The sequence below is a fragment of the Rana temporaria genome, chromosome 3 (assembly GCF_905171775.1).
Source record: "Rana temporaria chromosome 3, aRanTem1.1, whole genome shotgun sequence".
NCBI lineage: Eukaryota > Metazoa > Chordata > Amphibia > Anura > Ranidae > Rana > Rana temporaria.
Genome location: NC_053491.1, coordinates 169,184,037 through 169,200,623, shown reverse-complemented (window position 1 = coordinate 169,200,623; position 16,587 = coordinate 169,184,037). Strand labels below are relative to the sequence as shown.

Sequence of the window (16,587 nt, the reverse complement as noted above, 5' to 3'; positions counted from 1 at the left end):
CAGCAGCGCTTTTAACCCTTTTTGTCCACTAGCCAAGGTTAAACGTGCCCTTCTAGTAAATGAAAAGTGTCACTAAAACTAGCGGCACTTTTAGGCTACCACCCCCACTGCCCCAGTGTGAAAGAAACCTTAAAAACACAAGGCCAGATCATTATTTAGGTACAAGTGTTTTGGGAATTTACATTTTGTTCCTGTGTTCCGCTTCTACCCAGTTACAGGTAATGATCACTCAATAGCTTAGGGTGCTTTCACACTGCTCCAATAAAAACACATATGCCCTGCTTTTCTCCCAAGGCTCCTGACAAGATGGCGGACGTCGAGCAGAAGAAGAAGATCTTCAGGAAATTCACATACAGAGGAGTGGTTGATATGTCCTATGAGCAAATCATGCAGCTGTACTGTGCTCGTCAACGCCGGCGTCTAAACAGAGGCTTGCGCCGCAAACAAAACTCCCTGCTGAAATGTCTGTGCAAGGCCAAGAAGGAAACACCTCCTATGGAGAAGCCAGAGGTTATTAAGACCCATCTGAGAGACATGATCATCTTGCCAAAAATGGTTGGCAGCATGGTGGGCGTATACAATGGTAAAGCCTTCAACCAGGTTGAAATTAAGCCTGAGATGATTGGTCATTACTTGGGTGAATTCTCCATCACATAAAAGCCTGTAAAGCATGGCAGACCTGGTATTGGTGCCACCCACTCCTCTCGTTTCATTCCTCTGAAATAACATTCTAAATATGTAAATAAAAGGATGTTTTCCAGTCAAAAAAAAACACATATGCCCTTTTATGGATTTTCTGGTTGTAATGCACCTGTGAAACATAGACATGTGATTAAAAAAAAAATATGCATGAAAAATGCAACTGCTGTGACACTTTTTCCATTTGTTTCAATGGGGAGTTGCATTTTTGGTGCAGTTTTGAAAAGCGTACCAAAGATGCAACATGCAGGACTTTCAAAATGCACCGCACCCACAGTGCAGAGATGTGAGGAGTTCCATAGGATTTAAAGGGAAATATTTGTATTACGTTTTTTCTCCATGCAAAGGTTCTTAGGTGGTCCCCCGCTGGCACTGTCTTCTTCTTCTTCTTCTTCTTCCAAGTGCCCCCATAGCAAGACATGTGCTATAGAGGGACCCATGTGGGTGTACTCCTGAGCCAGGCTTTGTGCATCCATAGACACACACACAGCGCGGCTTGGCCAGTGAGAGCCTACGGCTCCCGCTGCTCTAAGAGTGTTTTGTGAGACCAAGAGCAGCCTGCCAGCAGGACAGAGCAGGATTGATGAGAGGTGCTAGGTAAGTGTTTAAGGGCATCAGGGGGCTAGGACAGGTCAGGGGGCATTTTTATCTTGAAGTGGTTGCAAAGGCTGAAGGCTTTTTACTGTTATGCATTAAGGTAAAAAACCTTCTATTGTCAGCTCCCCCCAGCCCCTCAAATACTTACCTGAGCCCATTTTCCACCCAGCGCTGTGCTCTCTCTCTCACTCACTCCTCACTGAACTCAGTATGAGCAGCAGGAACCAATGTCAATCAAATCCAGTGATTAGGGAGCAGGGGGCGGTGCCGAGTCCCACTGTGTGTGTTTTTAATGGACACATAGGCCCAGATTCACCAAGCACTTACGCCGACGTATAGCACGTTACGCCGACGTAAGTGCAAATGTGCGCCGGCGTATGTGTGCGGCAGACCCACAAACCAACATGCGCCTAAAAACAGGCTACACCCCGCCGACGTAGCTTGCACACAGGGTGGGCGCACATATGGGCTGCACGCATGGGGCTGCTTCCATTGAATAGCCATTCAAACATGCGATTCACGAACGTGTGTGCGCCCGGCGCATGCTACGCGAGATGCGCGTAAGTCGTGCGTCCGGCGTAAAGTTATTCCCCATAAATGAGGTGCAACCCGGCAACAGACATGCACAGGTCAGTTGGAGAGCAGCTGCAGCAGCACCGTTATGAACGAGCAGAGCAACCACACTTGCAGGACAACACATCCGTATGCCAACATGCCAGGGGCAGCCATGGTCATAGCACTACTGCGTCAACAGGCACGGAGGAGGGCACAGGAGAGGATATACCGAACGTGCATGAACGTCTTCGGCATGGGGGAATCGGAGGTGTACCGCATCTTTAGATTCAGCCCTGATGCCATCCTGGAATTAACCACAGCCCTGCATGATGAAATCACCAGCCAGACAGGACGCTCACATGCAGTGCAGCCACTGGTCAAGGTACTGGCAACACTCCATTTCCTCGCCAGTGGATCTTTCCAATGTACAAGTGGAGTCGTGTCTGGGATGTCACAATCCACCATGAGCAGATGCGTACACCAGGTTGTCCCCACAATCCTCACACGCATGTTCCACCACATCATCAAACCGACCCATGAGCACCTGCGGCAGAAGGCAATGCAGGATTTCTACAGCATTGCCGGATTACCACGCACCGTCGGGGCCATTGATTGCACACATGTGCCACTACGGCCCCCCCTTGCCACAGAGCACATATACCGCAATCGTAAGCAGTGGCATTCCATCAACATACAGGTGATAGCTGATGCCCAATGCCTCATATGGCACGTCCGTGCCAAACACCCCGGGGGCCAGCCACGACAGCTACATATAGCCTCAAAGCACCATCCCAACGAAATTCGAACAGAACGTGTACAGGGAAAGCTGGCTGCTTGGTGACTGACATGGGTGTGAGGCATGACTGTCCGACCCCATGATGCAGACATCACGAGGGGCACATGCACGGCTAATATCCTCCTGTCTTTTACCTTCCAGGTGACTCGGCATATGCACTTGGCCCCCATCTCCTGACTCCATACCAGAATTCCCAAACCAGAGGCGAGAGAAGATACAATGCTGCACACATACGTACCCGTGCAGTGGTGGAGCGCACATTTGGCATCCTGAAGTCCCGTTTCCGATGCCTGGATAAGTCTGGGGGGGGGCCTGTTGTATTTCCCAAACTTTGTGTGCCAGATCATCGGTGCATGTTGCGTGCTGCACAACTACGCCATGAGAAAGGGCCTGGAGATTGACATATGTGATGACCTGACCCCCGAGCCACACAGTCCCCCCCTGCCCGAGGCTACCCCATCTGCTGAAGGAACAGCGGTCAGGAAGTGCCTCGTGGAACGCATCTTTGCACGTTAAACACACACATTCATCATGGCACACGGACAATGCTTGCATGCACACCACTGTGGTCCCTAGCTCACACACACCACATCCACCTCACATTGGTTTCGCCTAAGTCCTCCGTGCAGGACTTGAGAGCAGCAACGCCACGCCAAGGCACCAATGATGTTGCTGTACATTCATACCACATCCACTCGGTCGTGGGGATAACCTCTCCCCGACGATCCAAGGTGACCCCTGCCAGTTGACACGCAGTGCTGGCAGAAATGTCCTTGTGCCTGTCTGGACACATTGGCCACACACACATACACACACTCACACACCAGTCACACCAGTCACACCGTAGCACTGACATCACCGGGCAAACCCTGCCCCTGCAAACCGGTGTCCAGTCACCATAGACACTTCTGCACTCCTGACCGTGTGCAGTCCGATGGTGCTGTGACATCAGTGAGGGTGACACACATGTCCCACGGTCTGGGTCCGTGAAAAGGAAAATACAAATTTGGACCATGCCATTGTCCGCCATGGCAAGCCCTTACAGGTGCACGGCACATGCCTCTGTGCACGTCACCCAAAAAAACAAACCTCAGACTCTGAGCTGAACTCGTGGTGCCATTGTCCTCGGGACAGTCACTTGCCCTCTCGCGGTCCATGCCTCGTGCCCAGGGATCTGCTCTGCAGGTGTCGTGGCGATGACTCAGGTGGGGCATCTCGTGGCGGTTCATCCCCTGATCTGACGCTCCTGTATATGGATTGAGATGTTGCCTGCATCCCATCCAAGGCAATGACAATGCGGGTCAGCACGCCATTTGTTTCTGCCTGCCCTTGAAGGTGTCCCTTTGGACGGGGTGGCCTTCGGGGGGGTTCCCCTGATGGGCATCGATGGCGTTAGGAGGTCTTCGACTTCCACCGTCTCAGGGGGTCCGGCGCAGATGGTCTCCTCATCATCGAGGTACAGCCAGTCCTCCTGTTGGATGTCCACAGGCTCTTCCACAACAACCTCCAATGCACCTGTGTGTGCACTCAACTCCACCGTTGCTGCAGCCACAGTGTGGTGACAGGCTACTTGGCTTCCCAGGGGTGCAGACCGAAGAACATGTTGTTGCTTGGCTGGCGTGGGTCGTCCAGAGGCAGATGATATGGCCCAGCTCCCTCCAGCACATCTGTGGATGACACACAGCATTCACATGTTGGTGGGCCCACACACTTGTCACATGTTCCCTTGCACCCCCTCACATGCTCCACACCGAATGGGGGATGAAACACACTTACCTCTCCACAAGTCCTGTTCGCTGGAGTCAAATCTCTCCAGGCCCTCCACCTGCTCCTGCGCCAGGCAGCTGGCTATGACCTCCTCTTCAGCAGTCAGATTTAAATTACTAGCTGATCCGCCTCCCGTGGCCCTGAGGTGCCTCTTCATCTTTGCCAACTTTTCCCTGACACGCCGACGCATGTCATAAATTTTTTTCTGGACCTCCTTCCATGTTCTGGTTTCGTGGCCGAGGGTGTTCAGCTCCAGGGTCACCTTCTGGAGGATTTCAAGTTTCCTGGCCTTGCTTGTCCTCCCGCTCTGTGCTCCGTGGAGGTACGTATCATATTTCACAATGGCCGTGGTCAGGATCGCCCTCTCATCCACGGAGAAGTTCTTCTTTCACTTCTCCTTGTCAAAATCGCTGTCTGACATGTCGGCCCAGATTCCCAAAGCACTTCTGCACCAGGGAACAGAAGCTGGCGTACATTTGCGTTGGACGTGCGTCTGGCTGGGCGTACGTTATGTACGCGGTGATCCGGCATAGCTTAGGCGGTTGTGCCGGCGTGGTTGTGAGCAGGCGCAGGGGGGTGCTGTGCATGCGTCCACATCACGGCGCATGTGCAGTTCTTGATACGCCGGGCGTAAAACACTGCGCCATGCCGACGTACCGGTCTGGCGCTCGGCCTATCATTTTCATGGGGTCACGCCGACTTCCACCTACGCCGGTGTGCGCCTTCGAAACCCACGCCACGCTGGCACAGCGTTGGGAGCACTGGCTTGCTGAATGCAATGCTTGCCTCTCCTACATTTGCGTGGCGTACGGTGTTTGCTCTACGGCGGCGTAATGTGCGCCTTGCTCTCTGAGAATCTGGGCCATACAGTGCAGCACGGGAGCGAGCTAACAAGTGTGCCAATATAGGAAGCAGCTTCCTATGGTGGCACATAAAGAGGAGGAGCCCAGAGCACCAGCATAGAAGCCCAAAGGTGGATCAGGGTTGTTCTGTACAAAACCATTGCACAGGGCAGGTAAGTATGTTTGTTTTATATAAAAAATATATACTAACTTTACAGTCAGTTTAATTAAGAGAATGCATTAGGGTAAAAAACTGTTGAGGGTTAGAACCACTTTAAGCAACAAAGGACCATATATGGTAAACATTAATTTCAAAGCTTTTAATTTTATTCTAAAATATGTTTTGTTTTTGATGATTGTCCCAGAGAAGCACAGACAAATATAATCAGGCAATGATGATATGGTTTAAGAGTGCCTGATTATCAGGTTCAGAATTTATCATACAAATAGCTTTTTTGTATAATATTAATCACTATACAAGTATGTATTGTTCTTATGGTAGAATTAGGGCTTTGTGCATTACACCTAATTACTTGGAAACGAGATTATCATTACAATAGCTTTCAATAATTATACACTGATAAATTAAATGGACTGCACACAAGATCATTTTGCTGCCATTTTTCATGAGATCACTTGACCCTATATACTGTATAAGAAAATGTACATATTGTCTGGTGTGCATCAGGCCTAATTCTAACCACTCTCATCTACTGGCTTTTCCTTAATGCCATCTGGCTGGTCTTGGATGGAAGCATCTAAAGGACCCAACTTTGCTCATGCTTTTTCAGAAGCTATGCACTTGCAAACATAGGGGGTTATTTACTAAAGGAAAATCCACTTTGCACTACAAGTTCACTGCACATGCACTTGAAAGTCGCTGTAGATCCGAGGGGGACATGCAAATGATTGGATAATAAAATCAGCAGAGCTTCCCCTCATTTCAGATTTAAAGCGACTTCACTTTAAGTGCAGTGCAGTGCACTTGTAGTACAAAGTGGATTTGCCTTTCATAAATAACCCCCATAGTTACTTGTTAGCATTGGTGGGCCATGCAGGAAGGTGTGAGAGTTTATTGGATGATGGGCAGGAGTAAATATTGGGCTTGAATGGGAAGAGATTGGGGATAAATAGGTAAGGCCAAGAACAAGGTAAGGAGAGTGGGGGAGCAGTAGGGGATCAAACAGTGGCGGCCCGTCCATAGGGGGCGCCCGGGCGCCCCCCCCCCCCCTCCCCCAGTCAGTAAAAAAAAAATATCTATATATTTTTTTTTATTTAAACATGTCCCTTTAAGGAAAAAAAAATCCAAAAATGCTCCTTATGTGCACTGTGTCCGGGCGCAGTGCAGTATGTGTAGCGCCACGTCAATCACAGGATTGCAGACGAGGCGCTACATTGGCGGTCAAAAAATACCTTTATGGCGCAGTCCATCGCGCCACTGCTTCCGGCGCGATGGACTGTATTATTATGGCCGGGCGGGTGCACAGGAAGTGAGGTCGGCACTCTTGATGTGGATGGAGCAGATGTAGAACAGGTAAGCCAAACTATGCCTGCCACGCATTCCCCTCTGCTGTTCATGTACTGTTCGGCGGCAGCATCAGCGGCCGGCACAATCCCCCCGCTTATCCAAGTTCATCTGTTATATTTAACATTCGGCCGAAACAGTGGCCGGAACCCTCCCCCCGCTTATTCAAAGTTCATTTGTCATATTCAATATTCGGCTCAAATAGCGTCTTTACATTTACATTTAATATTCGGCAGAAATAGCGGCCGGCACAACCCCCGATCTTTATTTTTTATATTAAATGTATAAATATAAAATTTTACAAAAAAAATAAAAAATTATACTTCATTTGTGACGAAAATAGTGGGCGTCAACCACCAACCCCCCCCCCCCCCCCGGTTATTTTAAAAAACGTTTTTATACTTCATTTGCAAAGAAATTAGCGGCCGCAAACTCCCCGCTTACCCGCTTATTAACAACATTTGTTTTATATGTAAAAATTCACTACAGCACTACCCCATCAGACCACCCCCCTCCCCCCGCTTATTAAAGCAACTTCAAGTCACAGCGACTTCGAAGTAGTCCCTGCATTACTTTTGTCCCACTTTGATGTAACTTGAGTTCCATAGACCTTTAGAATACACAGGCATTGCTTCAAGTCGCTGCAAAAAATTGTGGCAGAATCTTGCGACTTTCAGGCTTTTCAGGCTAACGCAGCCTTAAAGCAATGCCTGTGTATTCTGGGGGTCTATGGACCTCAAGTTGCATCAAAGTGGGACCAAAGTAGTGCAGGGACTACTTTGAAGTCGCTGTGACTTGAAGTCGCACAGATATGAACGGTTCTCATTGGAAATCATGGGGTACGACTTGTCATGCAACGTTGAAGTCCCAAGTCGCAGGACAAGTAATGCAGTATGTCTGCAGTCTCTGGTAATCTTGTGCAGTATGTCCGAAGTCTCTGGTAATCTACTGCAGTATGTCCGCAGTATCTGGTAATCTAATGCAGTATGTCCGCAGTCTCTGGTAATCTTGTGCAGTATGTCCGCAGTCTCTGGTAATCTAATACAGTATGTCCGCAGTATCTGGTAATCTTGTGCAGTATGTCCGCAGTCTCTGGTAATCTTGTGCAGTATGTCCGCAGTATCTGGTAATCGAATGCAGTATGTCCGCAGTCTCTGGTAATCTAATGCAATATGTCCGCAGTATCTGGTAATCTAATGCAGTATGTCCGCAGTCTCTGGTAATCTTGAGCAGTATGTCCGCAGTCTCTGGTAATCTAATGCAGTATGTCCGCAGCAAGGATGAGCTCCAGCGTGTTCGCATAGTACACGTGCAGAGCCCGCCAGGAAGTCTGCATGGCGCTGTGCTAATCACAGCCAGGGAGACATTTCCCGATTTCTGCAGCCGAGCTTCGGGACAATGTCTCCCTGGCTGTGATTGGCGCAGCGCAGTGCAGACTTCCTGGCGTGCTCTGCACGTGTACTATGCGAACACGCTGGAGCTCATCCTTAGTCCGCAGTATCTGGTAATCTTGTGCAGTATGTCCGCAGTCTCTGGTAATCTTGTGCAGTATGTCCACAGTATCTGGTAATCTTGTGCAGTATGTCTGCAGTCTCTGGTAATCTAATGCAGTATGTCCGCAGTATCTGGTAATCTAATGCAGTATGTCCGCAGTATCTGGTAATCTTGTGCAGTATGTCCGCAGTCTCTGGTAATCTCGTGCAGTATGTCTGCAGTATCTGGTAATCTCATGCCCATTTAGAGTCCTTCATTACTAACAGTGTAATTTTTTAGTTTGTTTGCGCCGATCTGTAAGGCTGCGCTATATACTATGATTTGTGATGCTGGGGCTATAGACTCTGTCCTGTGATGCTGAGCTGTATACTCCTGACACTATGAGTGGAAGCAAGTGGAATACAGGGGACGGAGTGGGTGGATTCTATAAGGGGTGTGGCTTATGGGAAGTGGGATGGGACAAATGTGGAGGGGAGGGGTCTTGCGCCCCCCCATCCTAAAACTTCACCAGCCGCCACTGGGATCAAACCAAGGTAAAGAATGTGTGAGGCATATTGGGTCAAGGTTAAAAGCATTGGCAGACAGTTTGGCCAGAGGTAAGCAGGTTAGGGTCCAAATTGGGCAGAGCTGAGAAAGACAGATGGAACCTAATTGAAAAAGGGGATGTAAGCAATAAGTTAATTGTTACAGGTATGGCGATCAGAGTGGGTTAGCAAAAAAAAGATATAAAACGATTTAGTATTTTCAGTGCACTCAGTGAATTATTACTGCAGTGTTTAAAGTGGTTGTAAAGTCTCACGGGTTTTGATTTTATGCATTAAGGTGAAAAACCTTTTTTGCTGCAGCGCCCCACCCCCAGAGCCCCCCTTTTACTTACCTGTGCCTTATCCATTCCAGCAACGTGGACCAGCCCAGAGGCTTCAGCCGCTGTCTCTCCCATCATTGGATAGATTGATAGCATTGGCTCCTGCTGCTGTCAAGCAAATCCAGTGACATGGGAGCAGGGGGTGGGGCCAAGTCCCGATGTCTGTGTTAATGGACGCAGGGGAACTCAGGAGTGCTCCCGCACAGATGCCCCCAGGGAAAGCAGCTCTCTGTGCGGGGGCATCGGATGAAAAGGAGGAGCCAGGAGCGCCGCCGGGGCACCCCAGGAAAGGAGGATTGGGGCCGCTCTGTGCAAAACCCTTGCACAAAGCAGGTAAGTATAACATGTTTGTTATTTTAATTTGAAGGAAAAAAAAACGGTATCTTTGCAATCACTTTAATTTAGAGTGAAAATGTGCTTTGACAGCTAGATTTTTTTTTGCTGTAACAGAAATACTATAGTTCCTCTTTATATTTATTTTTACTAAGCCAGAGAAATTTACGAGTTGCCTTTGCCCTGGTCCCATACATCTTAAAGCAGAACTGTGCTTTTGATTTTGTTCATGCAATTCCTGTAAAACAGGAAAGATTATGCATGCATGCCTGAAAGACTTTCGTCCTTGTTAATTCACCACTGAGTTGTTGAGAAGGAACCTATTTCAGAGGGAAGCAATATATTGTATTTTTTCCTGTGCATGAATTAACCTACAGCAACTTTCATTTTTTATACCAGCAATTGGGCATGTATTATGAAGGTTCTACCACCATTCTACTCCTTCTCCCTTCTTTGCAACCTTACCTAAAAAATTTGGCTCAAGCCAGTGCTTTTTTTTTTTTTTTGCAGTGCCACATCACAAAGATGCTATGTATGAGGGTGGGGTTAAAAACGACAGGGTCTGCTCAGAGACTGCATCCGCAAAGTATGACATGGTCAAATAGCTCAGACACAGACTTTAGAGGGGGACTGGGATGAGTCAAAAACAGACTCAGTCCTCCTGCAGCACCCACAAAACATAATTGCAACTGCTGGAAAAAAGTAAATGATAAAGATATTTGCAGTTTTGCAAGCATGCACATTTTTTTCCTAATATGTAGCAGAGATTGTATTAAAAAATAAAATACAAATTAGTTCTGCCTTAATGCTGTCCAGGCTATGTAGACCCAACTAGAGAGAACCCATGGTTTATGACTTTATTGCTATTTAATTTCTAGACTCAGAGCCTGAAGGAAGGCCCTTTTAGACTAACAATGTTTACTCACTAACACATTTTAGCATAGCATAGCATTTTTGGTATGCTAATGTGGCCCTGCAGTAAGTTTTGTTAATCACAGAGATGGACAAAGACGAACAAACATCCAAGAGCTGTAAAAGTCAGTGCAGGTCAGTTGTCATGAAGATCTTTAATATTTATGTCCCTGTAAAGGAACCCTAAATCAACAGTGTTATGCTACGTACAATTTCACTCAAGACTCTACTTTGTAACAAAGTCACCGGAATGCAAAGCTTTGCCAGCACATAACAAAACTTTCAGCGAAAACAGTCGCTACATTATCATATGATCTACAGTGTTATATCTGACCTGCAGTTTCTTCCCTAATGCACAGCCTAGTCACAACTTGCAGCACTTTGCTTTTCCTTCAAGCCTTTACCTGTACTTGAGCAGCTGAACCAGAAACATTCCCTTTAAGTTTACCGATGGCCTGAAGCCCTTAAAGAACTACTCATTACAGAGGAGTATATAGAAGTACATTAAATGTTCCTCTGTGTTACAGCCAAGAAATGCAGCTGCCAAAGTTCTGTGCTGTGAAAGCTTGCATTGAGAACAACTTAGGCACAACTTCTGATGGTGCTTAGATACCATGGTGAGTAAATATATTTGAAGAAGAAAAAATACAAACTTTGCTGCTCTGAAATAAAAAAATGTTCTTTTAATTGGCTTAAAATTCTTTGCTTTTATTTTCATTAAAACAGTCAACTGGATCTCTCACTGAGAAAAATGGTGGTGAGGGAGCTTTCCTTCCTCCGGGTCACCACATTTCTGGGACTGTCTGTGACTTTCTCCTTGGTCGATGTATTAAAGAAACAGTTCCTTTTCTAAGAGAACATATTAAAATTGATCTCTGCATAGGACAAGTACTTAGAAATCTTGTAGTATGAATTTGAGCTGTACATGGTCTGCCTTAATACCTACTCATAAAATATAATGTAGTCACAAAAGTAAAGACTTTTGACTAGGCCTTAAAAGTTTTTTTTTTTTTTTCATTTAATTTTCGAATTACTGTATTTTACTTATTGAAGACACTCATCGTAGGTAACATTGTGATCCTGTATTCCTTGGGGTCCTGGTTTTGAAACCACAACATTTGCATGGATTGTGAAGCCTTTCTTGTGTTTGAGAGGGTCTCATTTGGGTACCCCGGAATCATTCCAGAATTCAAAAACTTACTGGCGAGGCAATTTCTTCCACCTAAAGCAGCAGTCTTCCGTCTTCTAAATGCTATTTTCATTTAAATGTATACAGTTTCCACAGCAATCACAAATGGCCAATTAGTTCTCCCAAAACATGCACAGCAGGAAGGCCATAGGAAAATCATTGGCTATTTCTTGGAAGCAGTTATTCGATTTTTCACCATTTAAATTATTTTTTTCACAATTGCAACCTGAGTTTCAAATTTTAAGTAATAAAAAGGAGTGAAGGCACTAATACATCTTAACATATCTGTGTGCCTACATTTATCACCAGCCTCCATGTTTGAAAAAAAAAAAAAACCCTTGCCCGACAATCCCTGTTTGGCACAGCACAGCAAAAGTACTGTTGGCCAACAACATGCAGACTAATAATGTATTTACTGGCTCAGTTCCAATCCTCTATCTTCCTGCAACATACTTAAAGTGGTGTCAGCTGAGTTTCCTTATGGTTTTATATGAAGGTGTGCCTAAAACACATCATTTCTGCTCATTGGTTGCTGATAAAGGCTATGATCTCTTGCAAAAGATCATGGGCTTGCCTGATGACTACTAATGCAGTAAGCACATGGATGCACAAAAGTCAGGAATAATTTGTCACAGAGTACAAGCAATCAATTTGATCTGATTTGAATCCTGACTTCATCAGATTGTCTCATGGATAGAGGATAGATTTTTGTTAAACACAGGAAGTGTTTCTGTGAATAATTTCTTTGCTACGCCTGTATGCCATGAGCAAAATCAATACTAAAGCTACATAAACTGATTAAATCATCAATACAACCTGAATTTAACAATACAAACAATTGTTCACCTTTCAGGTTGCTACAAAAGGTATGTGCTGTTTGACTTACAACTATGAGGCAATAGATTAACTTATAAATGAGAGTGATCATTATTGACAGTAGAAAATACTTCTAAATAAGAGGTATGCAAGAATGTTATAACAGCAGCTACAGATCCTGTTCCCCACAGGAAAATCCAAACCTGTCCATTGCGTCTTTACTATGCTCCCTGCATTTATTTCCCAACCAAACTTTCCAAAGAGAATCCTCTACAGAGCTGGGCAGGGAAGTTACCCATATGGCCTACTGTACTGTGGTGTTTACTCAAGTGTCCCCTGCACATGTGCCAGCAGATGACATGGACAAGCTCCAGAAACATTGTATAAAAGGGGGGAATTTTTGCGACTTTAAATCATCATGCAGCTCACCATGGACACTTTCTGTCTCTCCTCGAGTGTGGTGTTCTCCGCTTTGGCTGCCTGAAATTTTACGTTCCCACAGCTCCCAGCAGGGATATTTCCTGGCTTTCCTCATCTATCAGGTTTTAGCATTCCATGACCAACTTTAGAGCTGATATGTAAGTAATTTTGGGGTGTTTGGTTTTCTCTTCCCACTACATCCTTATTTAATTTATTGGAGTAATTTGGAATATTTTTATAGATATGCATTCTGCACTTGCTTCTGAAGACGTGGAGCTTCATCCACGAAATGTGTCAAGCTTTTAAATGCAGTTTTTTATTCAATCATGCGTTTATATTATACCTTTGTCTTTGCTTTTGTGTATCATGTGCAATAATGGAATTTTCACATCTATTATATGCCCATCAGCTCGTCATATCTTCTAGGTACCATGCCCCCCGTGTATTCTCATTATTGTGCAATTTATTTATTTATCTGTGTCTAACACACATCTCACTCAAAGTCCCAAATCCCCTCTTTTCTTAAAGCTCAAGAAATATTTAGAAAGATGTCCCAATATTTTGTAGGGGTAAAATGCTAAGAGATCTCGAATACTTTTTTTTTCTCTTTTTAGTCCCGTATCACCTTCCCATGTTCTGTTTAGTCCCGTATAGTTCCTTACTACTTTTCACTTCAATGCCCTATGCTGGCTTACTCATATACACATGTAGCATTAAAGGGCAAGTTTACTTAAAAAAAAAAATATATATATATATATATATATATATATATATATATGTAGTGGCCTGCTACTTTTTAGCCCGCGCTGCTTTAAATTTAGAGGGTAGTCTGAGTGTTAGTTAACTCAGACTGTATGATTCTTTTCAAATTTTGGGCCTCTGTTCCAGTTATGGCTGTACTGTGAGTGACCACTATTGTTGTCTGGGGTGTCGTTACCACCCCAGGCCAAGGGTGGCAGCAGTCAGGTCAAGTTGTTTTGGGTGTTCCCCTTCGGCAGCCAATCAGTGGGAGTTGATCATCCCGCTTGCATGCTGGGGAGGAGTACTTAAGGGACAGACGTCATTGGACCCGGGTCGTCAATACTGGGTCTGTCATCCCACCACCCCCCGTAAGTGGGCCCTCCTGGCCGGGGGTGCGTGTTCAAGTGTTCCTGGCTCCGGGACCACGTTGGTCCGGAGTTGTGATCTACTAAGTAGGCCCGGTAGTCAGACTGGGTCTACATCTGCAGAGTGGTCCTGTGCTGTCCGTCCTGACAGAAGAAGCCACTCGATGAAGAACCTATCTTGGAGAGCACCGAGAATGAGGCTGGTATCTCAGGAGAGGCCTTGAACTTCATCGAAGGACACACCATTACTGAAAGGCTGAATGATGGTCGCCTGTCAGTTCTAAGTTTGCAATAAGCTAATCGGGAGAGATCCGGGTGCTGAATCCTGTGTTGAGAGTATTTTGGACCAAATATACCTTCATCTGTGAGAAGGCCTGTGGCAGAGACGTTACTCATTTCCATGTACCATCCTGGCTGCTAGGCTAGTGAGAGAGGCCTATCCAGGTGCGCAATACCCACTCTGGCTAGAGTGGCGACGAAAGCTGCGTTGCTGGAAGCAGGAGTGTTTCTGGACAGAAGTTATGCACCTGAACATATTACCTGTTACCCTTCCACCTCTTCTACTACTTGTTTTATTTTTTTACCAAGTTCAGCAAATAAATCAAAGAAAAAAAAGTGTAAAGTGTGGACATTTAACTTTTTCTCAACTCTCATCTGATACCCTAGACGGCGAGGAAATAGAGGTAACATGCCACCCAAAACAAACCAGCAGCTCCTTCAGGGGTAGTGCTACATATACAAATACATACATGCACATTTTTTCCAGGTAAAAAATGTGCATTTCCTTTTTTTTTTCTTCTTCTTAGGAGCCTGCAGAGCATTGCACCCACGATTATGGTTATATTAGTTCTGAACCTATTAAAAAAAAAAAAAACAATATTGGCAACAACTTCATACACTCCCTTTAAGTTTTGGAAAATTCAACAAGGGTATCATATGACAATCTAACTTTAAAACAGTGGTGAGGCAGAAGGACACCTATTATGGAGAAATGCGTCAGTTGGAGCTAGATTTGTGACATCATCATGCACAGGCATGCCAGTGGGTCCCTCAGCTGTGCAGTCTGGATTGTTATACTGCTTGCCTTATTTCTTCAATGTGTAAGTGCAATAACCATCATATAAAAAAAAAAAATTAAATACTGCACTACAAGGCTTCTCTTTTTTTGCTTTTAACTGATGCCTTTGTTGGAGGGATTTTGGTGGCTCAAGAGTTAGCTGCACATTCCTGCTGTGGGGACATGGGAACATCATTGCTACATCTTTCTGGTGGGGTCACAAACATATTTGGAAGTTTGATGGTGAGAGCAGCGGTCCACCTTTTGGAAAAAAGTGCTTGTGATCTTTTTTTTTTTTTTTTAGATCATTTTTTTTTTTAGATCATCCCTGTTCCATAAGAGCCTTATGCCGCATACACACCATCACTTTATGTGATGAAAAAAAACGACACTTTCTGTGAAGTAAAAAATGACGTTTTTGAAACTTCAATTTTCAAAGACGAAGTTGCCTACACACCATCGTTTTTCTCACAATGTTCTTGCAAAGTGAGGTTACGTTCCACCACGTTTTACCATTGAAGCTCGCTTCATAAGTAGCTTCTGGGCATGCGTGGATGAAAAAACGTCTTAGAAAACAACGTTTTTTGCCACACACGGTCAATTTCTGTGAAGTAAAAAGTGCAGTTTTGAAAAACGACACATAAAATTGAAGCATGCTTCAATTTTTTTTGGTCGTTTTTTACAAGACATAAAACAACGTTTTCCCCCACACACAGTCAATTAAAGTGACGTTTTTAAAAACGTCATTTTTTTTCATCACATAAAGTGATGGTGTGTACACGGCATTAGGCCTCATACACACACAACCGAGTTTCTCGGCAAAAAACAGCAAGAACCTTGCTGGGAGATATTTTTTTGCAGAGGAAACCGGTCGTGTGTACATTTTCTTTGAGGAAACTGTCGAGAACCTTCGACGAGCCAAAAAGAGAGCAAGTTCTCTATTTTCTCAACGGGAGTCTGATTTGGCTCGTCAAGATCCTAGACTGGCTGGTTTTCAACAAGAAACTCGGACGTCTGTATGCTAAGAAACCCGCGCTTGCTCAGATTAAAGTATGAGACGGGAGTAAAAGTAGCATTTGTAATGGAGATAACACATTTTTAAAGCTGTAACAGACTGAAAAGTGCAAATCGTCTCTTACCAAACTTTTGTTTAACACGCAAACACATGGAATTAGCAAAAGCAGCCCCAAGAGTTTAGCCAGTGGAATCGAACTTCCCCTGCCGTTGTATGTGTTGTATGTCACCGCGTTTGAGAACGATGAGATTTTGGCTTGACTGTGTGTACGCAAAGCAAGCTTGTCGAGTTCCTCGACAAGTCTAACAAGGAACTTGTTGAGGAACTCGATGTGTTTTGCCCGTCGAGTTTCTCGGTCGTGTGTACGAGGCCTTAGCCTTTTAGAATTAGCACTTGGAGCACAAGTTTGTTAACACTTGAGCACTTTCATGGCACTTGGTTGACCGTGTGTGGATCTGGACATTTCACATGTTTATGAATTTTATGAACTTTTAAGAGTCGGTTCACACTGGGGCCGCGTCCCATTCTATGCAATAGAACCATTCTAATAGGAGCGACACAAGTTGCTCCGACTTAGAAAAAGCTTCTTGTACGACGTC

General features: G+C 45.2%; 1 protein-coding gene across 1 annotated transcript; it reads left to right on the top strand.

Moving 5' to 3' along the window:
- Positions 1-300: 300 nt before the first annotated feature.
- LOC120930324 (40S ribosomal protein S15-like) lies at positions 301-772 on the top strand. The gene has a single exon (XM_040341529.1). The coding sequence runs from the start codon at positions 307-309 to the stop codon at positions 655-657; it is 351 nt and encodes a 116-aa protein (XP_040197463.1). The 5' UTR covers positions 301-306; the 3' UTR covers positions 658-772.
- Positions 773-16,587: the final 15,815 nt, after the last annotated feature.